General features: G+C 41.8%; 1 protein-coding gene across 1 annotated transcript in view; it reads left to right on the forward strand.

Annotated features, from left to right (window-relative positions):
• CEP128 (centrosomal protein 128) overlaps positions 1–27,285 on the forward strand; it is a 228,169-nt gene that overhangs the window by 95,093 nt on the left and 105,791 nt on the right. The window contains exon 18 of the mRNA XM_054970762.1: positions 5,238–5,430. Coding sequence (XP_054826737.1) covers positions 5,238–5,430 — 193 coding nt within the window. The remainder of the gene's footprint in view (positions 1–5,237; positions 5,431–27,285) is intronic.

A 27,285-nucleotide genomic window follows, 5' to 3' on the forward strand; every position in this document is an offset into this window, starting at 1 on the left:
TTGGCTGAAACTGTTGACCTTCCGTCTTACACAAGTGGAGCTCAGGTCTCACAGACACAGCATGTATGTGTCCGGAGAGTTTTCTCCGTGCTTCAGCTATGTATGCTATAAGACACATTGTTCTAGAGGGTCTCTCCAACTTTCAACGGTGGCATTTAAAATATGCATGGGGCTACTGTGGGAAAGGAGAGATGGTAAATATGAAACTTGCTCTCTTTATGAAAACCTTGGGTCCAACCTTTTGATTTCCATCACATGGGAAACTCCTCATATGATATTTTGAAAGCTCCTGCATAATTAAACAAGCTACTCCCAAATCTTAAGTCAATGTGAGAGCCTCTTCTAGTACAGCAAGAGCTGCTGCAACATGGAAGATACGGGGGGTGGGGTGGGGGATGTGGAAGACCCTAGTGGGCTTAAGAAAACACTTGTGCATGCATAAAAGTCGTCATCATGAGATCATGACATTGGCTTTGTTACTGTGTTCTAATCTCAGAAAAACATGCATGTCAAATAGAAGATTAATGGAAAATACAGCAGCATGGTAAACAAGTGCTGGCATTTATTGGTTGTCTTTAGGCACGCAGACAGACTGAAGAAATTAAGAGTCCATGGTAATTTCAGTGGAGCTTGTGATCTGTACCATCTGTATCCGTGCCTTTTCTGGTCTGTGTACATTGGGTTCATAGATAACCCCACGAAATAATTAATTGTACATTGTGCGCTCTGTGGTAAATCAAAAAGCATGCAGTGAGATCAGTCAAAAATCTTTGTGTGCTGGGATATGTCCATATTCATTTCACTTTGAAACAAAGAGTATGGGACAATTGCTGTAAGAGACACGTTAATTGCTTCAGAGGGAGATACGTGTTCCTTTCCTTACTAACAGTTGAAATGCTCAGTTGGACCCCTTCTGTCTGACTTGCTAGTATTGTGCGGGCTTATGCTCTCTGATGCTATTCAAGAATGCCATCTCCCACTTGCATTTGGAAGTCACACAGTCTCATGACTCTTCTCATCGTGAATATCAGTCCTTAATCCTTGCTGCTGGACTCTGAAGTTGGCCTAGGGTCTTGTTGGGTGACCTCGGGCCAGTCTTCTGCTTGCAGGCTAACCTACCTCAAAGGTTTAAGCCACTTCCATGCAATATCAAAAAGAAGTTATCTTGTTGCATTCAGGGCTCTTCAGGAACATAAAGCCACAGCCCCTTCAGTGCACAGAATGTAAATTCATTTATTAGGAATCAATTCCAGTGTCTGTTCCAGTGTCTTATAGTAGAAAACCAGTACAGTATGTGCAGAGAAGGCTGGACTTTTAGGGTATGGGACTTCGTCTTGAGCAAGGGAGTATAGAACAGAGGCCTTGTATCTTTATGGGAATGATTGTAAAATATTGTTTGAACAGCTGAAATCACTTTAACACATTGAAACAGTTATGGAAACTTTTTTTTCCGATTGCAAAAAAAAAGTACACAAGACTACAAAGATTAGGACCATATGTTAACTTTATCCCAATGCAGAGTAAACACTTTCCCCTGAACAGCTACCGATAACTTCCTTTGATGCAGGATACTTCTCTTTGCTCCCCCACCCACCCCCAATGTCTTGCTGTTTGGCAGTCACTGCTGCATTGCAAAGCTATAACTCATAAGCTTTGACCTCTCTTTGTCATGCCGCTGGTCCTTTAGCTGATTAGCTCCTCTTAACATTTCAGACTCAACAAGCTTTTCAACCGGTAACATGAGCTGTCTTCATGGCTTTTCAGGGAAAGACAGCACTTTATTACGGGATTTATTGGCCGTTTGAAAACAGTCAGTTTTGGAAGCTAGATTGTCCGTATTCCATTGTGATTACAATACCGGCAGTGGAAGGTTTGCTTGTACTTGAGCTGGTGCACTTGTGGGCTGGTAGTTTTATGTGGATTTAGTTTTTTTCTGCAGAAAAGAAGAAAGATGACAGATGGTGCAGAAGTTATGCCCATGCCACACACCATCTTTCACCTTTTCAAAGTCTTTATTGCTAAAAGTTTTGGGCTGGGTGTGATTGAAAAATGGAGAATTTCTTAATTATTGGCTTTGGTTTCTTGCCAAGTGCCATGAGCATCGTGTACCAGTTGCATGCCTTGGAGATCCTAACACATCTTTTTTGAACTGTATGTTCTCTGTATGCGTTTTTGTTGCAGGAGTCTGCTGCTTGTTGGCAGACGACATTTGGGAACATCTTTGCTAGTTCTGAAGTGTGTATCTTAATAGGAAACATTTGCCTGCGGAGTAAGAAGCCATTTTCATTGCTTCCCCTTTAAAGCAAAACCCAGTAATCCTACTATATAAAAGGCTAAGACAACTCACTTCCTACCCTGGTATGTGACCAGAGAGCGCTGCTGTGCAGGGAAACCCAGATGAGGCAGGCAGAATTTGAGAGAGTGTGCCATGGGGAAGCCCAGGCTGGGATCAGGAGTGGAGCAGGTGGCAATGCCCACCCCCGCCTTCACCTAGCTGGGATCAGGAGCGAAGCAGGTGGCAATGCCCACTCCCCCCACCTTCACCCAGGTGGGATCAGGAGTGGAGCAGGAGGCAATGCTTACCCCCCCCCCCACATTCACCCAGCTGGGATCAGGAGCAGAGCAGGTGGCAATGCCCGCCTTGCACCTTCACCTAGCTGGTATTAGGAGTGGAGCAGGTGGCAATGCTTGCCCCCTTCACCTGGCCAGGATCAGCAACGGAGCAGAAGGAAATGCCCCCCCCCCTTCACACAGCCAGGATCAGAAGTGGAGCAGGTGGCAAAGCCCTCCCTCCATTCACCCAGCCGCAATCAGGTGCAGAGCAGGAGGCAATGCACGGCCCCCTTCACCTGGCTGGGATCAAGCACAGAGCTGGTGGCAATGCCCACCACCCCTTCACTCTGCTGGGATCAAATGCAGAGGAGGTGGCCATGCCCGCCTCCCCCCCCCCCCCGCCTTCATCCGACCAGGATCAGTGACGGAGGAGGAGGGAATGCCTGCCTGCCCACCCTTCCCTTTCTAGAGCTCATTGTATTTTTCCCCACTATGGGCTTTGTTGCTAGTAGGTACAATAAACTGGTAACCAAACCATGTTGTCAATGTCATTTTAAATCCACCTCTTCCTTTTTAGAATTGATTTGTAACATATTACAGTTGGATGGCTAAAATTCTTCCTGTCTACCTAAGAAGCAGACCTGTAAAGCATCAACTAGGAATGTATACTTTTAAAATATCAGGAGTTTTTTTGGAATTAGGTATTGGGAAGGTCATAAACATCAATATTCCCTATATTCACGTCCTCCCATAGTGGCTTGATATTTGGATCCAGAGTATTTTCAGGTTTCCAAAATTCACCTGCTCCATTATTCTTATAGGGAAGTATTTCCGTGGGGCAGGAGTGGCTATTTTTTTTAATGATAATTACATCAAAATTGCAGCAGAGAGGCTGCTGCTGCCTGTTCACTAAAGACCCACCAAGTGTTAAGAAGGTTGGACCAAGGGGTCCAAATTTATGGGCTCTGAAACAAGGTCCCCCCAGCTATTCTCCATCATTCCTATGGGGGAATCCAATGCTTTCTCCAGGGCAAAGAAGACTTAGCCAAGAGCAACCACTGACCCAAAGCCCCCAATGCAAAACGAACCAATAAAGTCCAACTGAACCAATCTCAAGCCAGATAATTCCAGGGGAATCAACCTGGCAGCAGATGTAAGGCACAGGCAGACCAGAGCAGCCAAAAGCAGTATACTCCCAAAAAATCTTGCCCTGAAGCTGCAGCCAGGAGACCAACTTTTTGTGGGCTATGAGAGAATCCGTTTCATTGAGCTCCCCCCTAATATATGATGCCATTCTTCTCTGAGAGATGTTTCCCTCGCCCCTTCCTTTTTTGCCCAAGAAACCTACAAAAGCAAGAAAAGCAAGCTGCTGCAACCTTTAAAATACCAATCCCAGTTATTTCCAATATTCTCAGTAATATTTGCAGTAGTAATTGGGTCAGAATACCAGCGTATCTGAAAATCTCGGCTATCTATCCAGATTTCCAAACATACCCAGGAAATACTGATAAGGGTACATTATTATTATTGTTTCTGTTTCTGTTATTGTTATTATTAACAACCGCCACTACCACTACTCCTCACGACAATAACTGTTTGAGGTGGGTGGGGCTGAGAGAGCTCTGAGAGAGCTGTGACTGACCCAAGGTCACCCAGCCGGCTTCAGGTAGAGGAGTGGGGAACCAAACCCAGTTTTCCAGATTAGAGTCCTGCCACTCTTTACCGCTACACCAAACTGGAAATACCAAAGCACATATCCCTACTGTTGGTGCTGCATAAATATGGAACAATAGTAATAGTAAAAAGAGGTGATGGTGCCTTGCTGTGGTTTCAGAGATCCTTACATACTGCATGTGAGGTTATTTTCTCCCCCCACCTGGCGTTATTTAGTACCCTACTGTGGAACAGAAAGGGGCATTCAAAACCAGTCCCTTTGGTTCAGGTAGCAACTTTAGAGGCTGCTTCTCTCTCTAAGAGCCTCCTCACTGCCTACGTTCTGCCGGTCACGCTCCATTCTGAGTGCCTCTGCTGTGCTGCATGAGAATATTGTGCATTGCCCCAAGGCTCTGGAATGTCTTCTTTGATGAGGCCTTGAGCTGTTCTTCTCTCTTAGCTTATCATAAGCAATGTAAAACCTCTTTAATTCAAAAGTCATTTGGCTGCTATTTGTTTGGTTTTGTATTTTGTGCTGTTGATAATTACCTTATGGATCTGTTGCTTTAATAGTGCTCTTCAAACTGTTTTTATTCCCAGTTTTTGTAAGCTACCTTTGGAAAGGTAAGATGCTAATAGCTTTAAACAGATCCTGTCAAAGCTGACAATGCAGACTACCATTTGATGGTGTTGATGTAGTGCAGGAGAGCTGACTCACATTGCTAGATGCCAGTTGTAGGATTTCTCCCTGCATGCAGGGAAGAATCCATGGAGACATTCTGCATATAGATTTGGTTTCATAAATTGAGGGATCCCTACCTACTTCTACCAAAATAGCTTTCAATCTATGACAAATAATGGTCATTTCTGTATTGCTATTGGGTCATTCGTGTTCAATTTTCATTTTTTTCCAACCTGGAACAAAAGGTGGCAGTGATTCTTCATCTGCATGTCAGTTTAGATCTGGCAAAGGTTTGCTGTGGAACTGTGAAAGAGGAAACACAAACTTTGTGCCAATGTGTTTTTTCTAGACAAAACTTCAGTGGTTATGTGAAGAAGCGAAGGAGAGAGAGGCCAAAGAGAAGAAGCTGCGGCGTCATCTGCTACAGAGTCGAGAACAGCTGAAGCACCTTACCTTGAGTAAAGAGTCGGAACGGCAAGTTCTCATAGGTCAGCTGGAAAAGCAGGAGCAACTCTTGGATGAAGTTCATGAAGCAAAAAGAGGTAAGCCAACCTAGTCCATCTTTGTTAGTATCAAAATTATTTTGATCTCCCAAGTGCGAGTTGCTTTATTGTAAGGCAATAAGAACCTGAGTTCTTATGTGTAGTTCAACTTACTTGATGCCATTATGTTGAGGATTTTTCTCTCTTTCTTCTGGTAGCTGATTACACAGTGTGGATAATGTGAGGATGCAGGGCAAGTTGAAATATGTGTTATGGCGAAGGAGAATGGCATCTGACAAAGGCTGCCAGTTTCAGCATCAGCCTGATGTTTCTTAAGACGTATACTTCAGCCTCTAGTAGAGCCTAAGCTGATGAGGATACAGAGCTGGGTTTGGTGCATGTGGAATGCCCATACAGTTCTGGATACCCTGTTCCAAAAGGGATACCGTAGAGTTGTAAAAAATGCAGAAAGGGTTGGAGCAATGAAAGGGTTGGAGCATCTTGAGGAATAGTTAAAGTTGTGGGGGGGGGAGTAAGATAAAAGGACATGGAAGAGGTTTGTAAATTATGTTGGAGAAGTGGATGAAACTGTTTCTCTTGTAATACTAGAACTTGGTGCCAACATTATGCAATTGATGGTCAGTAGATTTTGGAAAAACAAATGAAAATTTAAATTTAAAATCTCAGCATTAATGTGGAGTTTCTTGCCACTAGATGTAGGCAAGGAGACTACCTTACATATACATGTGCTGTCAAGTCAACTTATGACAACCTCAGCAAGGGGCTTTCAAGGCAAGGGAGAATCAGAGGTAGTTTGCCATTGCCTTTCTCTGCAGAACCTTTCTTGGTGGACCCTCATCCAAGTACCAATCCTGCTTAGTTTCTGAGATGTGAAGATATCAGGCTATACCATGCTGCCTTCATTCCCAGAAATTAGATTAGGTGGCTTTAAAGAGGGTGGGCGTTAGACAGATTAATGCCAGATTGGTCAGTTGTCATTCAGCAACTATTAGCTGTGATGGCTAAATGAAACCTCCATGTTCAAAAGTAGTGTGGTTCTGAGCTTTATGAGGGGGGGGGCAGGGAGTGGAAAGTTGTTGGCTTCATGACCTGTTTCTGTGCTGCCCAGTGGCATCTCATCGGCTACTGTGGAGAACCAGATTCTTGATAGATAAACCTTTTGGCCTGATCCCACTCTTGCGTTTTCTCTTTACCAAATTTGTGCTAGTAGCAAAATTTAATAAACCTTGCTAACAGCTGTGTTTTTGGTAAGAGAGAGAAAGTAACTGGTTTTGCAATATTGGCGAACTGGAATGAGACAGAAACTAGTAAGGGATACAAGATAATATTTTAAGAAGCATGCTCTGATCTACGAGCAGAAGAAAGGACTTGTAATTTCTCTTTATTTTAATAACTACATTTTTCTTATTGAATAACATAAGAGTTGCTTATCTCACTGCTGGTCCAAAAGCCATGCAGATCAATCAATCAATCAATCAATCAATCAATCAATCAATCAATCAATCAATCAATCAATCAATCAATCAATCAATCAATCAATCAATCAATGTCATATGTTGGTGTGAAATCTTTTTATGACATCCAATGATGTCTAATTATGAGATTTTGTCCATAAATGATACCTATTGTCCTAAGTTAAAATTAATAAGGTTTCTAATTAAAATGAGTTGTTGTGAATAGGGTTCTATGCACAGGCTAAAAAAGGAAAAGAGAGAGAACACCCTCAAATTCATTTTAAACTACCGCATTGCGTTTGGAAAAGTAGGCATTTAGCATAGGCGACTTTTAGAACCAGTGATCTCATTATCTAAATGCCTGATTATACAGTACAGCACAGTGTATTATTAACACATTTTTTCTTGAGGTTTTAAAAAATATAGTTATGGCTTTGTGTATTTTCAGCATTGTGCTTTCTGTGTTTTTATACAAATACTACAGAAAGATCCCCATGGGATCAAATTACTGTTCTCATTCCAAACTGTATTTCATTGTTATTTCTGCTTGATTCACCACTTTCCCTTTAGATTTTTCCATAGTCATATGTTTCACTAGCATCCAGTTAAGAGGGTTTTTTTATTGAATGTGTCACCTATTACATGTTTCATGTGGAGGGCAGTGGCTTTGTGCTAGAACATCAGCTTTGCACACAGAAGGTCCCAGGTTCAATACCTGGCATCTCCAGTTTAAAGGATCATGTTGTAGGTGATGTGAAAGACCTCCACCTGAGACCCTGGACAGACCATTGGCTGTCTGAGTAGAAGGGCTGACCTTGATGGGCAAAAGTCTGGCTCTGTATAAGAAGTTTACAACAGAAAAGACAGTCATGTCTTTTTCAAACTCATGCATCAGACAATTATATTTTTAGGGGACACAGATTGGTAGGGGAAGAAAATCGATGTATGACCAAATATTTTCCCATCCTCACATAAGTAAGGAGTAGTCTTTTCTTTTTCTCCTGTTCCATAATGTTTTGCAATGAAGCAGAACGTACTTGGGTTCTTGCAAGCTGCAATTGGTCAGACAGTGTAAATCTTACAGATTTTTTGCGAGAAACAAAAAGAGTTGAACTAATAATCTGTGCTTTTGAAGATTGGGAAGAGGGAAAGGATGTCTAGATGGAAAGGAAAAGCAGTTATTTATGCTAATTTTAGAGTATATAATATGTAACATTGTTATACCTCTTCGAATGGAATGTATTCATTCCATTCATATATTTTTATTTTTTCTTACTTTTTGTTCTTTTCTTCTTTTGCTTTATCTTTTTGAAATATTTTTTTCCCTTTTGTATGTTTTTATAACCAAGGTAAAAAAATTTAATAAAACTTCTTTATAAAAAAGAGAGTGTAAATCTGCCACTGACTAGGGCCACCGAGGATTTTTACCTATTGGAATGGCAAACTTGGGTTTGCCAAGGACTGTACATTCAACAGGGAGTATAGGTGCTCAGTTGATTGCAATAAATGTGCGAATGACACAAAAAAGGTTGTATCATGTATGGCTTCACCCATTTTCTTCTATACTGTCTGGAAGAATGTATCACATGATGTGACTTTACAGTATTCCATGCTTCCCATACCCACCATCAGTCAATGTGAAGAGCAAGTCTTGACTGCAGATTGCTCATGTTGTAAAAACAATTTGCAGCATTGGGAAGTGGCTTTTAATTCTGAAAATTAATGCGATCGTTTACTGAATATTAGATCATTAGGTACAAAATGCCTATTTTCTTTTTAAAAGTATAACTGTTAGAGTTTTGCAGGTATATTTACTCCCATGTAACAGCAGAGAAGTACCAGTACTTATCTTCTCTGGAGAAGGTGCTAGAGAGAAGAATGTTTAATCAGCTAAGTAGAAAAGCAATTAGGAGTGTAATTCCAGAACAAAAGAAATTTTGGAAAACAAATAGACATGCCTGCTGTCAGAGTGAACTTTCTGAACAGTTGTGGTTAATTTTGCAGTTAGTGCATATCAGTGTAATATCAGAAATTACTGGAGAAATAAAATCCTCCAGGGAGATGAGGCCAAGAACAAAGAGGGAATTGTGTGTTAGGATTTTTAGATGTTCTAATTTTACTCCTCTCCCTTCCAATGTATCATTTAACTGCTTCATTTTCACAACGGCATCAAAATGGCTCAGTGGTGGCTTTTCCCCCTTGTTGCTGTTGCTCAAACAGCATTTTGCTGCAAGAAATAAATGGTAATACAATTTCTTTCCAGAAGTCACACATCTTTCTAAATCTTTTTGAGATCCTATTATCATTGCTTTCTTTAAGCTGGGGATATTTTTTAAGAGGGAACTGTTTTGAAAGAGACCTCACTTCTCATTCATTTATTTTTATCCTGCTCTTCCTTTACAACAATCCTTTGAAGGTAGGTTAGACTGAGAGACAATAATTGGCCCATGGGCAATGACAGAGTAGGAATTTGAACCTAGCTCTTCCAGATCCTAGTCTGACACTTTAACCACTACACTGGCCCTCAGTGTACATTCACACATGTGTTACCGGAACTGGTCTTCTTGCAATAAAATGATTTGTGGGGGAATTAGCAAGCAAGGAAGACAGCTATGCAAGAGGCCGGTAACCGCAGGGATCGATCACCAATTTCTACCAGATCCCTTCCTAAAATAGCAGACGAAGTTGGTTCTTAAAGTCAAACAGTAACTTTTATTGAAGAACACATACACACCAAATTACGGGGTCACATGCACGCACGTGCTCACACACACACACACACACACACACACGAGTCCTAGAAAGCTTAGCCAGAAATTTGGAAATACAGAGAGAGGGAGCACAGATATCTACCTATCCTGAAGAGGGATCCAGTCCGCGGGAGAAGAGAGTTGCTTCGGACATCCGGCATCCTTGGCCAAGAGAGCGAGAGGCTTAGGGTAAACCTCAAGGGAACAGCGCTTGTGGATCCAGAAGTGCGTACGAAGAGAGAGAGGTTTAGGGAAGTGACCCTAAGGGAGCAGCCAGGAAACATGCATGATTTGAACGAGGCCAGGGCTCTACCTTTATAGGTAAAATGTGCCCTGAGGTGGAAGAGCCCACCTAGCCATTAGAACAAAGGCTCCAACGTTCAGTTCCTGAGTTTGACAAGAGGTTTGATTACCTTGATTGGTAGCTGCCGGGGTGTGTGAAAGCAAATGCAAAACATATTCTAGCGCTGTACAATGGAGATAGTTTGTAAGTGAATTCCACCAGAGCTAAGTTGATGGATTTAGGTGCGGACTGTACTTTCCCAGGAACAACTGTATATACTTACGAATGTCATTTGATTAGCTCCTCAATCAAGGACGGAAAAGGAATGAGTTAAGTGGGGGTGACTCTGCGAGTCCTTGTTGCACTGGGCTCCTCTCAGGGCAGGAAGGACTGTAAATCCCATCACCTCTTAATCACTCCACATTTCTGTGCGGCATTCCACTCATGCCATGTTCTCCCGAGCGGGATTCAGCAACTGTTGGAGGTCCTTTGGCGGCAATACAGCTTCCATTTTAAATCCAGAGGCCTGGTGATATTTTAATATCACAAGCAGCCATATTAAAATGGCTAATGGCAGAGGCTGGGCCGACCGCTTACACATATATATATTTCATTTCCCTGTCATCTCTGATCAGACAGGCTTTCAAAACAATGCAGGAGTCTGAAAAAACCATTTGCCAGACAGAAGAATAGAATGAGCGTGTACATCACTAGCAGCTAATCCCTCTTTCAATATTCAGCTCCTGTCTGTAGACTTATTTCCTTCCCCAACTTCTGCTTTTTCCATTGTTTCTGGTGATCCTGGGTACCATAACGTAGGTAAATTATTTCTGGAATCTCTGTATATCATTGTGCGTGCTTGCAATTAGGAATGTACACAGCAAAAAAAATCAGCTGATTCGGCTTGGTAAAGCTGAACTAGGAAGAAACCTTGGCATTCCCTGAATGCCAAATGCATTCCCCAGTTTGGCTTGAAAATAGAAAGCAAATTTCGGTAAAATTCAGCCGTTGTTTCCAATGAGAAACGCAATTCAGGGCTTTCTGGGGGCCCAGACAGGTTATTTTAAGGTTGAATTTTACCAAATTTTTAGGGGACCTACTACTGACCATCTTCTAACTACCTCCCAAGTTTCATGAAGATTGGACCCTGCAGGGGCATTTTATGACTCCCCAAAGAATAGTTTCTCTAGCCACCTCCAATCTCCATTATTCCCTATGGGGGAAACTATGGTGGCCATCTAGGGTGCTGGGGGTGGCATTTTGCAAGCAAAACACACCAAATTTGGAGGGGACCTACTCCTAACTGTCCTCTAACAACCCCCAAAGTTTCAGGGAGATTGGACCCCAGGGGCCACTTTATTCCCCCCCCAAAGAAGGTGCCCCCAGCTACTCCATTAGTTTCTACTGTGGGGGAAAAAATCTAAGCTGTCTCCCACTGCAGAAACACATGGACCAAGGCCGACATGGCTAGAGGCACACTCCCAAATACAAGCTTCACACACAGACAGCCCAACAGAACCAAACTGAAGCCTCCCCACCCCTCCGAAAAACCCCAGCAGCCCCTGAGCAGGCTGATCAGCCACTCTCCATTTTTCCCAATAATGAGAACTTTTAAAAGGCAAGGATGCTACAGCTAACACATGCTTCCAAATGCAAGCTCATCCCTGGGGAAGCCCAACAGAACCAAACTGAAGCCCACCAAAAAACTCGGCACCCCCTCAGCAGGCTGCTCAGCTATTTTCCATTGTTCCCTATGAGGACCAAGATCACACCAGAGAATCACCCAAACTAAAATGAAGCATGAGAAGCAGTTTTTAAAATGCAAACAAAAAAAAAACGTTTCCCTTTACTTCTTCCCCCCACCAAGCCAGCCCCCTCCCCACGAGAGAAAAAAAACAGTGAGTCTAACAACTCTCAAACCAGTCCTTCAGGTGCAGCCCTGGTCAGGTGCAGAAGTCCAAGTGCAGGTCTCAGCACAGCAGCAGGAATCAGAAAAATCCATGCAGCAGGAAGAATCCAGGCAACAGTCGCAGAAGTCCAAAAGCAGGCCACTGCCAGCCAGAGTCCGAGCCCAGACCACAGGAGAGAGAGAGTCAAGCCAGCAGAAGCAGCACTCTCTATTGCCAGGCCAGGGCAAAATGGAGGCTGGCTAAGAGGCAAGCCTCCAATTCAACTCTTTGCAACAGTTTTAAAAAGGCACGCTCCTTCTTGAGAATCCCATTGGCCCAGAGAATGAAATCTGCTGCAAGGATTGGCTCACACACGCCCTTCTTTATTCACCCTCCCCTAATTCCACCTTCTGCCTTCGACTCACTCAAACTCCCTTCTCCTCCCTCCCACTGGGTAAAAAAAGACGCGAATAAATCCAGTAATCTTGAGCTCAGTATTGCCAGATTGAATTCAACATTACCAGATTTTACCCAAATGGGTAAAGTCCGATATTTTTGCGGAATTCTAAACCTGAATTGCACATCCCTACTTTCAGTACTACTTGTCGCAACATTACTTCAGTCTGTGGTTGTGATCTTGCCTGAAGCCCTCCCTGCTATTGCTGCAAAGTAAAAGGATAAGGGAGAAGGACACTGAGGCTCATGGGATTGGGTCACGTAGTCCTTTGGGTCCAGCTGGGTTCCTATAGTCATCTTCAGGAGCTTGGCTATTGCTTTCCATGAGCCTCTTTTAAAATAAGATGGGGAAACTTGCACATACAGAGACCAAGACTGCCTGTATTTATCAAAGAAAAACATAAATGTTCAGATACGTATGCAAGAACACTTTTTTGGTTTCTTAATTGTGGCAGTTCCTACAAATATGGCCTATTACAGTGTAATATTATGAATATTTAGGTCTAATTTTATACATGGGAATTGCTGCTGTTTTCCTTCAATTAAAGAAATTATTGCCTCTGTCCAGAATTGTAGTGCTTAGCTTATGTTAATGTATGCAGCTGTCTCATTTAAATTTCATAATTATGGACTAGCCAAAACATTAGATGTACTATGTTTCTTTCTAGCAAAACTGGATGATTATTTTTCTCATGCCTTTTGTTCTCAGCCTTTGTAAACTACATTAAGGAAGGGCAATATGTTGCTAATGTATGGATCTTCTAAGCGTGCTCTTATAATCTTCACATCTTCCCTAGCTGGATTGAACATCCTTGAAGTGGAACTGTCAGTTAGTGTTGTATTAGATTAAAAATGCAAAGGACAAGATTAAAAGGAAGTAAATCTCCCAAATTGAGCAAATTTTAAAAGCAATTCTAAAAAAGGAATATCAATTGACTTAAATGAAAATAGTAAATATTCACTTGATAATAGCAAAGAAAAGTACCCCCTTTCCGGGTACTTTCCAATTAATGAATGTAGTAATTCATTAATTGGATTATTATAGATTCAAAAGGGCTTTTAATATTTTGTAGTATAATTTTGCTCTATCTTTATCTTCATGAATTAAAGAATGGCCTCATTTACTGATGGTTTAAACTTGTACTGTAGATACTTTTGCTTTCCTGTATGTATATGCCTGAGAGATGCCAGTTGAACTTCTGGAATCCAAATCTGGATTCCAAACCAGAATTAAACTATTGTTTGAAAATGAAAAATATGTCATAGTTTGTAGCTTGGACACAAAGCATGGCTTGTCACAGAGGTGGAAACAATTAAATTCTGAGCTGTGAGCTGGAGGAGGAAGCAAACCCATGGGTTCCTAAGGTCTGTCTTCATTACCCAAAACTGGTTTGTTTTGAATTGATCTTCTTGCAAATGTTCAAATTACTCATACCTGTTAGTATCATAGAGTCAGAAGAATAACATATACTGGTTAATATTTCAGTATTGTGACCTACTTCATTTCCCACTTCACCCTTTTCCATCCATGTTAGATACTTCCGTATGACCCAAGACTTTGTATGCTGATAGTTTGTAAATCTTTAAGTAGTTTGGATATTCATAAGCTTCCATAAAACCTCCGTGGATGAGTGAATAGATATGAAACCAAAACCTATGGCAGTGTCAAAAACGATAGCTTACATTTACTTCAGGGTCCCCCCGGCCTTTGGGTAAATTTAGGGTAAAGAAAATTAGAATGCTTCCTCAAATCAGCATGTTCTGTGCTTTAACATGCCTCGTTTCTCTCTATATATCTGCAGTAAGTGTCATATGAGATTATCTAGTATTCTTATTCTGAAATTGGTTCACTCGATTTCAAAAAGTGTATGATAAACAGCAGTCAGACGCCATGAGATCACCATAAAATGTATAACCTCAAGTCTTAATTAGCCTAAAATTATGAGGTGAGAAGTCCACTTTGCCGCCACAAGGAGGCTGAGTTTCACAGGATTCCAACAAGTGACTGCAAATTACATGTATGTGAAAGAAAAAAGCTAGGTGCAGATGCATAAATCCACTCACCTTCCCAATAGGCACATAGCTATTAAAGTTTAATGGATGGCACATGCTTTTGTAGAATTCAACAGTATAATAAATTCTCAGGTGATTTCGCTATTTTTAACATCTTTTGGCATCATATTGTTTCCTGTTTTTATAACATAATTTTGACCTAATTTGGACTTACAGAAGAGGAGAAAGTTACATAGTCAAACAAATAAAATATCAAAAATGATCTAGAATAAAAAGTTTGCTAATGAATAGCCATAGCAGTGGCTTTTCAGGCTTCATAATTTTGATAATTAAAACAAGGAAAGTGCAAATCGCTGTACTGAATGCAGACTTTAAAACATCCTGTTAATTATTCTGTGAGTGGAGGACAGAAGGATAGTGAGAAAGAGAGTTTAAAATTAGAAAACCAGCAGTAAGCAAGGTACTCAAGCCGACTTATTTCACTGAAAAGGCAATAAAAGCAAGGAATAAGATGCTAAGTCAGCTGGACATTTTTATGGAGGCACAGGAACGAAGGGTCCAGTGACGGAGTAAAGATCAATTTAATAAAAGAGACAGGCGTGCTGAGCCAAGCTGTATTTATGTCCAGACTAGCATTAGCCTAAAACAGTTTTCCCAACACTGACCAAAGGAGGAGGGTTCTGATTTATGTCAAAATCCCTAGCAGATATTTTTGAAAGTAAAAAAGAAGAAAGAAATCACACGGTTGAAGAGAAGGAAAGGTCAATTTATAGAAGTTTTGTGTGTAAGCTGTTTCAGACCCAGGATAAAATACAGATTTCTATTTCAGTTTCCATCAGATATCAAAAATAAACATATACATATACGTGCAAAAGTGATGGTAATGAATGCTTTTTTAAGAATTGAAGCACGATTGTTTCTCAGAATATATAACTATTCTGAATGCAAGCAGAAGAAAAAGGCTGTTACTGTTAACATCTCTAAAAGTATGCAAAGATACTTAAATTCAGATCCTGTGGAATCAAAAGATAATCCTATGAGTATGAATTTCTATTAAACAGCTGACAGCTATTTGTTTATTGACTGTAAGTTGGACTTCAGAGTTCTAGGAAAACTTAATTTGGGAGCAGCGATGGAACTAATTGAAGTGATTAGGAAGAAAAGCAGAGTAAGACGATTATATACGGCAAAACAGAAATGAGGGTCATGTAAAAATTTCCAATCTTTATTCGCTGCTATTCCTCTTGACTAAAAAAAAAAAAGATAATGGCAGGGTTTTTTTTTTTAAATAAAAAGGATAATTTTCTTACAGAAAAATACAAGGCAGGATGTTTGAGGTAGCTGAGCAGGAAAGCACAGGGAAAAAAGAAATCTTCACCTTGAAAGTCTGAGAAGGAACACTTGTAAAGTCAACCCAAAACCTCATCCTTGTGCTCTTGTTGAATTAAAGTATGAAGCGGGTGGGGAACATTGAAGCAATGTTGATGCTCAACCCATCTAAGGTTAGAAATTCAAAGAAATCCTTGCTGGCTACAGTCTGGCAAGCAGGAGCTAGTTATGTGAGTCAGTGAGCCCAGCTCAGTCCTCTTGTTACTCAAGCACAGTAGCTCTTCGACTGCTCCCAGAAATGATCCTGAGATCTGCCAGGTATTGGGAACTTGAGTGCATCAAATCTCAATCCTCTTCAATAGGGATGCTTGATCAGTGATCAGTTATCCTCACCTTGTGGTAGCCAGCTATGATCAGGGATCTAATTGTTTGCCAAGCTGTTCCGACATACCTGAATGAATTCAGATGTGTCTGTCTGTGTTGCCCTGCTTTCTCACAGTTGTTGCCCCTTCGTCCTCAACCCATCTGCAGCCGCTGCCTCCATCTGTTAAAAAGGCACATTGTGAAATTCAGGTGAGGTTTTTGATTGGAGGCTTATTGCTTAGACTGTCTGCTTTCAGAGGCAAAAAAGTTACTTTTTATTAAGTATTGGAACATTTTATTTTATTTCCCATGCTTTATTTCATTATTTTGCATTTATCGTGGACATAAAACAGTGGGCTCACAACTGATCCTGACAGTGGTGTGAAATGCTTCAGCACATAGTATACACCTGCAGCTTAGCCTTATCTTGAAAATGTCAGCAGTGTGTGCTGTTAGCTGCAGCACTATATGCAATTAGCAGAAATAAATTAGACTCCTTGCTTAACTGAATATTCATAAGAGCTCAGAATTCTCTTTTCAAATGACTCTGTATTAAGCTCAATGAATGAAACTCTCAATCAAATGAGCTTTAAGTTTAGCATCAAACTGCTTTCAGCTGCTTTAAACAGGCACAAATGGCTGTAAATTGTATTTCCAGAGGGGTAGTCTTGTTAGTCTGTTGTAGCAAAATAAATCAGAAGTCCAGTGGACCCTTAAAAACTGAAAACATTTATTTCAACATGAGCTTTTGTGAGTGAGAACTTTTCCCAGATGTTATGGAGGTGATTTTCTCAGCTTTCTCTTCATCAGCTATAATTTCAGTCTAATCCATTCTAGTTCCTTATGCAGAGATTCATGCTGGAAAGATTTGATGGATCACACCAAGTCTTTCTCTGCTCCCAACTCTTCCCCTTTCTCCCTCCCCTTCTGTAATTTTCTATATAAAACATGGAGACCATGCCGTGGAGTAGCTCCACCTCCATCCTCTCATGCCAGTTCTTTCTCCATTTCAGGACTTGTTTTAGCAATGGTGTAATTTTTTTCTAGACGTTTTTATCAATTCATTTCCATTAGAAGCTTAAAAGATATTTCTCTCCTGCCATTCAGGGTCTGTTTTTCCCACACAACCATTTGGAGAAGTTGGTTTGGTAGAGAAATTGTGCCCTAAACTCACTCTGTGACGCTTCATGGCTGAGGAGGATTTGAATCCAGGTATCCCCAGCTGCAATCTAACAGTAACCAAAGCATTACAGTTGTGTGAACATTTTGCCTTGGCTGACTCCTTTCATTTAAGTTAGGGGTGTTTTGAGATGCACTTGGAAGGGGGAAGGCTTTCACTTACAGCTTTCTACTTAAATATGCTAGATATTTGACTCCATCATATTCTAACAGCATTGTCCCAAACCTTCACCTGAAGCATAAGTAACCAGATAAAGTCATTTAAGAAGGGTTTTTTACCCAGGTAATAAGGCTGTAGTGTAACAAAATGGTTCTGAAAAATGCTTGGGTTAAGAATTAGGGGCCTTGACTTGGATAGCCCAGGTGAGCCTGATGTCATCAGATCTCAGAAGTTAAGCAGGGTTGGCCTTGGTTAGTACTTGGATGGGAGATCTCCAATGAAGACCAAGGTTGCAGAGGCATACAATGGCAAACCACCTCTGTTAGTCTCTTGCCATGAAAACCCCACTTGGAGGGGGGGGGGTCACCATAATTCAACTATGACTTGAGGGCACTCTCTACCATCAAAGAGTTAGGAACTGTGGACAGTGCTACTATGTGCACTGTAAGTCTGTTCTGTAAGTAGGATCTTACTGTGTAATTTTTAACATAATTTAATGTGTCATATTGATACTTACACTTTGCTACTGCATTGTTTATTGGGTGTCCCATCCTGTGGATTTACTGACTTACTTTGTAATATGCCTTAGGCCTCTGCAAGAAAAGTGAACTATAATAACATAAATAAATAACATCTGCATAAGCACTAGGTTTGTAAGTGTTCTTGCAGTGCAGTTCTAAGCAAAGCTACACCCTTTGGAATATGTAGAGTTTAGAAAGATGTACATTAGGATTCCATTGTTAACCTCCTAACTATGGTTAGGAGATTTGGCACATTTCAACTTCATAGGGAAAGACAGAAAGAGGGAAGACTCTCTGTATTTCGGGCAGTGCTTCCATCCTGAATTCTCTGTTCTGAAATACTGAACCACTAAAAAGGCATTCTGCCAACTCAGAAAATGGCCCCCTACCTTGACTCTCATGAACTAACCACGTGGGTCCATGCTGTGGTTACTGATACACTAAGGTGAAGCTGATGATACCTTGGACTTTCATAAAAGTCCAGAACATGTGAATTACACGTGTACATGAGGGAACTTGGGATCCTCTTTAAAAAAATGTCAGAGACAGAAGGGATGGTCAGGGCATAATGGAGTGAAGCGATTGAGAGCAAAAAGTTTTCGTGTTCTTAAGTTTGACTTCCAGAAGACTTGGGGGGCTTGGTTAGCATTAAAGTTGCAAAATGGATGCGACCTACAATATTGTTGACCAACAGTTTGGAGTTGGAGTGGAGAGAGAACCTATAATGCTTTGGGGAACAGTGAAACAGAATTTCAAGAGTGGTTAGTTTTGTATATAAAGAAATAAACGGGAACAGTTCAACAGTGGCTGGTAGGGCGAAGGCTCTTATTTCATTGGCATCTATTACAAATATAATTAGATTGCTTTATACTCGTTAACCTTATAAAATGAACTCAGATAGCAATAAACTCTACACCTCAAGGTGACAAAGTGTGATTTATCTCAGGATTAGGAAATGGGGATGGTGTTTAAATTCCCCATATAATGTCACCTTATTTTTCCTGTATGCAAATGTGAATTCATTATGCTGAATGAACAGTTTTTTTAAAAAAAACTGAGAACATTTAATAGATTCCTATGGGCTTAACTGTAGGGTAAAATGAGCAAAAATGAAAACAATATTTTTACTAATTATGAACAAGATTTTCATGGTTTAAGGTTTTGAGAGTCAAAGCTTCCTTCGTCAGGATCATGTAGGATTGGAGATCTCTGAGCTTTTATATCCGGGTCAGAAGGTGGGAGGGATGTTGCAAAGAAGTCAGAATGCAAAGGTAAACTGCAGCATGATTAGAGCTGAGGAGAAATGCTTAGGGGTAAGAAATAGAGAAAATTTGCATCTGTTGTGAGAGAAGAATCTTGTGTCCCCTCCCTATTCAATCCCTGGTTGTGTGTGTATGTTGGGGGGGGGCTGTTCTATTGTTCTAAAAGCAATGAGCTCAAATTCAGTAATCTCATGCTGTAAACTTCCTTTGGAGCTTCTCTGTTTGAAGACTTCCACTCTTGGGTCAGCAATGGAATATCCTAGAAGTTTAAAATGTTCTCCCATTGGTTTTTGAGTGTTGTGATTTTTAATGCCAGATTTATGTCAATTTATTTATTTTTTTGCATAGGGACTGACCTGTTTGTCCAGTCTAGAGTGGAAGGGCATTGCTGACACTTGATAACATGAGTTATACCATCTCAGGTTAATCCAATTGTTCATCCTCAAAGTGGATGAACAACTGAATTTACCTGAGATGGTATAATTCATGTTTTTAGAGCTCAAATCTACTGGGCTCAAATCTTACAGTTCTACTGCAGACCAACATAGCTACCCACCTGAAACTATTTGTACTAATTACGCTTTAGATTTATAATCCATTCTCTTTCAAAACCTTATCGTAGGTTCAGTCATTTTTAAAACCTTAGAAGTCTCTTTAAAACCTTTAAAGTCTCTTTAAAAACCTTATCGTAGGTTCAGTCATTTAGGTGTGGAAGATGTTGTTCTTGGCCACTAGAGAGTTCACGCTTATTCAAGCACTGAGCAATGAAAGGCATGAGATCCAATGAAAAGTTATAGAAAATTTGGAGAGTCTGAATTCACTGTATAATTCTCTCTGATTCTGTATGTGTGCGCACATACATGTGTGTGCACACATGTGCTTTCTGCAGATTAAATTGTGGAATTAGCTGAGAGAGAGACTGGTGACCGCAGAAGAGGTTTATAAAGTGAGAGAGCCCTCAGTGGCAAGGCAGTGTTTCTTAATGATTTCAAAAACATTTTCTACTTGAAGAAGGCAGTTCTGCCCACTGAAGCGGGGGCGGGGGAGACACCACCCCCTTCACTTCTGCATTGTTCCAGTCCCCGGGAGCAGAACTTTGGGGACCTGGCAGGATGCAGTGGGACAGGAGATGTTGGGAAATTCCTTCCAATGGTCACATTAATTCTGATTGGCCTGTCTGCTCACTCATACCTACGTTACGCCTTTGTACCGCCACCTGAAGCAGAAGAGGAAAAATGTCTTCTGGAAATGAGCTATGTAACTATAGCGCTCATGCTTTGCATGCAGATTTAGACCCTGCCATCTCAAGTAGATTGTATCGGGCAGCAGGTATTGGGAAAGACTTTTCTTGAGTTGGGAGAGCGGCTGCCAGTCAGAGTAGACAGCACTGAGCTAGATGAAGCAGTGCTCTAGCTCAGGTTACAGCACCTTCATATGTTTAATGTTTAAAAGCTTCCTTGGGAACCTGGTAATATGTCGTGTCAGGTGATTAGCGGTTGGCAAGCCTAAGTCAAAGGGTACCCCAACAAAACTGATTATGGGGAGGTGGGTGGATACTTAGAACATAAGGAGAGAAGTTCTTTTCAGGGCTGTTGCCACAAAAGAAGGGGCAGTCCTGTTCGTGATATTTCAGGTCCCCTGAATCTCCTTTTTACCTGTCTCATCTTTGTAGCAAGAAAAGTACAAGTGGTATTCTACTCAGAATACCACCTGAAACCACTTTCCTGTTCTTTGGGCCATGACTACAAGTGTCGGTTCTCTTCCTTAGGTCCCCTTCAGCACAAATTTCTGCCTATGGGCCTAATTCTCTCCCTGGGCCATACGTACAGATCACAACTTCATATTTTCATTGCATAACATTTCCTCTTCTCTTTGTGAAGAGACCTGTTTTGTTTTATTTATATCATGTCTACTCCACTGTGGGGGCCCAAAGCAGCTTACATCATTTCCACTCCTCCATTTTATCTTTCCAATAACCCTGTGAGATAGGTTAGGCTGAAAGTGTAGCCCTGTTTACAAGTTACAGTGAACACACATACCAGCCATGTACAGTGTATACTTGATTGTATGTGGATTGAGTAATTCTCATATTACAGTCAACATATCTTCAGCTGTACATACGATAAAAACACCAAATTTATCCAGGTACTAGTTGCCAATTTCACTAATAAAGCAAGTGCACATTGCCTCTTTCTTATGAACAGATGTACTCATGAACAGGCAAGATGTACATCCATTCACTGTAACATTTGAACAGATCTTGTGTGATCCAATGTCACTCAACTACTTTCCATGGAAGAGTGGGGATTCAAACCTAGGTCTCCCAGATTCTATTCTGTCACTCTGTGTTTTTCTTTGGCAAACTGAGCCATCCTCCCATTTGATAACACAGGGGTTAAATAATTCTGGTGGTATTTTGTCCCAGGCAAACAAAATTGGCATCATAGTGTGCTGCTTCAGATAAACATTTTCTTTATGAGCACTTTGCCAATATTCAAAGGAAATTAAACACTAAAACACAGATGCATGAGAAGCATCTTTGTAATTGGATAGGACTGCACAAGTGCAAAGGAGAGAAAAGAACAAACTGAGAATGTGAAGTGGGAAAAGAGTGGGAAAAGGACAGTAAGTGACAACAATTTCCTATGTATGCATCTTACAAAAGTGGTAGTCTGTTGGGGTGGAAACTTGAGGTAAGGAAGTATCAGGAGATACTGTCATGGAAATAAAAAAGGATTATAAATATTGCTGCAAAGGATGTCAGATTTTTTCATAACAGCACAATTTGCTTACTTGATCATTAATAAAATATCATGTAATCAGCCATTGCAGTGAGTGCCAGCCAACTTCTTCTGCAGCTGAATATGCAAGGTAACGAGAAGTAGAAATGTGTAATAAGAGGTGCCTACATGCTACACAGGGAATTGTGTACCAAAAATGATTGGTTTAATAATCTAATTATGAATCCGTGCTATACCAGCTTCAGTCATTCTGCCTGCCTCTGCCTTTGGCCAGTGAGCCTTTCAGACAATTTACACACAATGTGAAATGGGGCAAAAAAAAATTAATGAAATTTGACAGAGCAAGCCATTCTTTGAAGTGTACATTTATTTATTTTTATTTGATAACAGCCCTTGAAAGAAATCAGTCTTTTAGTTAGGGGATGCATTCTATAGAAGTATCGAAGCACACCACAATTCCAGAGGGTCAGGTGAACTGACCAGACATTACAAAATGGAGGTGCTTTTAAATCTTTGAAAAGCTAATTGTTCTTTTTAGCCTTATCCTGTGAGATGGCATTTTGGAGGAAGGTACTAGGGATGCTAATATCTAGGTATTAGGGATTTTGTTTGAGTGGGGTTCCTTTACTTTGCTCGTAGTTTTTGTCATAAAGCACAGGCAGGCTTAAAAAAAAAAACTCATTGGACCAGTTGAGTCTCATTAAGATTCCAGAAAAAGCTGGTTTAATAATATAAATCGAGGAATGTTATCTCACCAGAGAGAAAGGTTTCGGGATGGTTGTGTACTGTCAGTCATAAACATTTGGCTTCCTGATACTGGGGTGCGAGAAGGTTTCTTTAATACTGAAACACTTTGGCTCTGATACTGAGAAGGGTCTTTCTCAGTGTGGGTGTGTAACTAAGCTCCTGCTATTCTAGCGATGCCAGGAGTCTGAGCTTGCCCTTTAACCACAATCCATGGCTTTCCCTCAAAAGATTTGAGTTGTGGGAAGTGTGTGTTCCCTGAAGTTTTTCTTGATTGGCAGCCAGTTCTGTCTTCCAGAGAAAGTAATGGAACTGATCATTCCAGTGATTTCTATGGCGAAGAAATCTGCAGTTGGGAAAACACTTGCCTGCCCCCATTCCAGTTCTCCAAAGGTCAGGGATGGGTTGGAAAGAATTGTAATCCCCATTTTGACAATTGGATTTTCCAGTTCAGGCATACAAATGTCTTAAAAGCCTGCCTGGGTCCAGCATTAAATAGATCTGCAAGCACAGACGTTTACCACGAATGCACTGCTTTTGCTTCTTGGGAAAATTTCAGAAAGCATGCTTATTTTAAGAGCCTGTTCAAGTCTTAATCCAATAAATCCTTTCAGATTGTGCCAATTTGTTTGTGAAAAAGTCATATGGAATAACAGCTTTTACTTCTGTTGTTTCAATTAAGGCCAAATTTGTGTTCTACCTTAATTGAAAATCATGTTCTCTCTCTTAGTCATATGGGAACTTGTCACAGTTATATATGCGGGTAAGCATATTCAGGGCCCAAGAATTTGTGTGGGTCTGGAGAATCCGGGGAGCCGAGGCAGAGCTGGCCCAGGCTTCAAGGCTTGTATTATGGTATGGTCTGTTTATGTCATTGCAGGAAAAAAATGACTCATGTGATTGATTGTATGGGATGGGATCTGGAGGTGGTGTAAAGAAGCATGCTATGCATTTCTATCCAATCCAGAAAAATCGTTCTTAGGCCCTGGTGATATGAAGTCCTGGGAAAAAGTGTTTTCCCTGTCTCTCCACTTCCCCCACCCCTTCACATTTCAAGTTCAGATTGCATCCACTGGAATGCTCAAATCACTTGAACAGTTGATCCAATTCCCATTATAATATAAACTGTGGGCCAAACTACACGAGATGACCAACATGTGTAAGGTTCTCGCAAGTTTACCTGGGTAGCGTAGTCGGCAGCAGGATGGATGGGAAAGAGTCAATGAGGGGAGCTCGAAGCTGCTAGGTGGCTAGCAGCAGGAGCTGCTGCTGCTGCCGCCACCATTGCTAGACTCAACTGTCCTTTCTCACAAAGAGGAGAAGGTCTCCTCTCTCTGTGGGAAGGGATGGTTGAGTCTAGAAGTGGCAGCAGCAGCCACTGCCATGAGAGCCTCAACAGCTCCTTCTGCCGCTGCTAGCTGCCTGGCAGCTTCAGGCTCCTCTCGCTGACTCTTTCCCTCCTGTCCTTTCCCTCTTTCCCTCCTGGCTCTGCTGCCTCTGCTGCACTGCAAAAATCCGTTCTGCTTGGGTTTTCCTCCAGGAGCTCGAGGGCAGTGGCATGTCAGAGCAGTAGCAGCAGCAACAGCATGCAAGTCATGTGGTATCAAGTTGTCCAGTGGTTGCTTCTGGGCCTGGCCCCAATGCATTGTCTGTCAAGGGCCATAACAGGCAAGGTCCCTGCCCCCCACCCTTGCCTTTTATTGACAGAAACAAAGGTCTGAACACTGGCAGTGCTGCTGGGTTTGCCTAACAACAGCCACAGAGGGCAGTTGTTTCTTATAACTATAGGTGCTGTTTCCATCGTTTGGGAGGGTTTTAACCCCCAATTTTTAATTTTTATTGCTTTTTTCAGGTTTGTAGAAAGATCTGTCTCGTCTGTTCATGGCTTTAATCTCTGCTATTTTGATTCGTCAGGTGCTATTTTGTTCAAGGCATTCTCTTTAAATTATTTTTCAAGTTCAGGAAGTTTGTAAATCAGCCATTGAAAATTTATTGTTGGGAATATATGCTTTTTTTTAAAAAAAAGCCACAACATTCTTTCCTCTTTAGAGGGATTTTCTTTACAATACAGCTTTTTAAAATTGTATATCTGTGCTCGGAAAGGAATGCTGATACTTGTGTGTTTCTTAAATTTGTCTTGAAATCTATATAACTTTAAACATGATTTGAGAAATTAGGATTACTCTTTGTCAGGATTCGGGGCACCCCCTGGTGGCGTCGGCGGGTCAACCTCCACAAGGGGAGCGTTGGGCGGGTCCATCCTGGGCTCCTGCCGGCGGCTGCCTCCTCTACCGGGCGCTGCCGGGCCATGTTGCCCCTCTCCCTCCTCCTGGGGCTCCCCCGCAAGGCCTCCGAAAGGGCGAGCCTTTGCTTGGGCTGGTTGGGCTGTTTCAGCAAAGCTCTCCTGAGTGGGTTATCCCTTAGCTCCAGGGACAGTCTGCACTCCAACTCTCCTCCTTGGCCTGGGTTTGGAGCCCTCTTTTATAGCCCTCCCCCTTTGGGCCTGCTCCACTTTTCCTCCCCGGGCCTCACCCCCAGAGCCACCCCCACCAGCAATGATAGGTGGGGTCACCCCTGTCCCCAACCCCCGTTTGTGCTGATTGGCTGTCCCCCCTTTCTCCTGTCCCCTTTTCCCCAGCGGGGGCTCCTCCCTCCGGGGGGGGGGTGTCGGGGCCGGCCTATCCTGGTCCTGCTGGGGTGGTGGCTGCCCCTGCCCCCGGGTGGGCTGAGCGCCTTGGCTTCCGCCCGGACAGCTGGGCGTCGGGAAATTGGGGCGTGGTGCGCCTCCCTGCACCGGTGTTGGGGTCGGGCTTCAGCCTGGGAGGCCGTGCTGGGCAGCCCCGGGGCTTCCCCGGCCTCTTTTTCCTTGCCAGCGGTCGGGCAACTGGCATGGCTGGCTTCTTTCTTGGAGCCGTCTCGGCCGTCCCGGCTTCATCACCTCGCCGAGCACGCTGGTCGATGAGGCCCAGCCGGGACTTCTGGTGCCATCGCTCCTGGGCATCTCCTGTGCCGTGTTGCCCTCTGTGGCCTTCCCCGCGACGGGTGCTGCCACGGCCTCCCGCCTCGCTGCTGGGCCACCTGCCAGGTGAGTGCCAGTTGGGCGTGCTGTGGGGCTGGGCCCCGGGGTGTCGACCAAGTCTAAGGGTGCCTGGAGGAGCCGCCTCAGACACTCTTGTCAATATATTTCAAATTGGTTTGTTGTACTGATACCTGAGAGCATCTGTGTATGAGGAATAAAGAAAGCCATGACAAGTATGTTAATGAACTTGTTGATGGGCAACCAAACTATTCTATATTGAAGAATATGTGTTGGATCCAAACCTCCACCAGCACAGTGGACTTGGCTGGTGGAGTATCTTGGCTTTCTTCTATTCCTTCTGCATCGTCTGATGCTCCCCTAAAATGTCTCTGAAGCCATCACCCTGGGCTGCTTCACACGGTGTTCCACCGTGTTCCCCATAATTCCAGGTTAGGTTGAAACTCCTGTAAATAAAGCTTGTGGAAGAGAGTTTACTGGCATCTCTCTCCCCCCACCCCCCATGCCATCCCAACACTCCTGAAGGATTGGAAACCCTTGGGTACAGGTTGGGGATGTAGCTAAGACTAGAGAAGTGAAAGCCTGGGGGGGCAGGAACAAAACAAATGAGGGGGTATTTCCCCCCCCAAGACTTTTTTGTAGTTTCTTCAATGGAAAAAAATGGAAATTTGGGGGAGTACGGAAAAAAATCTCCTGTGAAATATTTTTTTCTTTTAGAGAAATGCTGTCGAGTTGCAACTGACTTGTAGCAACCCTGTCCATAGGACATTCTAGGCATGAGATGAACAGAGGTGGTTTGCCATTACCTTCTTTCACATAGTGACCCCTGTTTTCCTTGGCGCTTTCCCAATCAAGTACTGACAATGGACAACCCTGCTTAGCTGCCAAGTCCTGACGAGCTTGGGGTGCTCAACTTTTACAATTACAAACAGCAACAACAATCAGAAAGAAGCCTCTGTGTGTGTGTGTTTACAGAACCTGTCATGGTGACAAAAACTCATCTGTCCTTTTTTATAATTAAATTTTTATTTCTCAAAAGCATACAACATAAAATACAATAATCACATCGTCCAAACTGTGTACAAAAACCATAATAAGTAAATTATATCATATATGTGTATGGAACTTGCTTTATATGTTCATAGTTTTTTCACTTCTATTCAAATATCTTTCTATCCATTTTCACATCTGATTACAAGTGTTCTTATTTATTCTTAATTTTCAGCTATATAATTAAAAATACTTTCTGTTTTTCTTGAGATTCTGAAATTGGCTTATTATGTATATAAGATGTTAATTTTGCCATCGTCGCATATTTGTATAGTTCTTCCATTCTTCAGATCTGGGCAGCTTTCTGCCTTCCATTTTGTTGCAAATACTACTCTTGCTGCTGTCACCATATATTTAAATAATTCACTGTGCATTTTTGTAATATTAATAAAATATTTAATAACATATTTAATAACATAACGAACTTAAATTTTAATATGTTTTGCATTTCTTCATGTACTTCTATCTAGTATTTTCTTGCCTTCTTACATGTCCATCACATGTAATAAAATGTTGTGTCCGTATTCTGGCATTTCCAACATTTTCCATTATAATCCTTATTAGTTTTTGCAATGTCTTTGGGAGTGATATACCATCTGAAGAACATTGTATACCAATTTCTCCTTAACATTTGATACTCGGTAAATTTAATTTCTGTAGTCC

The sequence above is a fragment of the Eublepharis macularius genome, chromosome 2 (genome assembly GCF_028583425.1).
Source record: "Eublepharis macularius isolate TG4126 chromosome 2, MPM_Emac_v1.0, whole genome shotgun sequence".
Taxonomy (NCBI): Eukaryota; Metazoa; Chordata; class Lepidosauria; order Squamata; family Eublepharidae; genus Eublepharis; species Eublepharis macularius.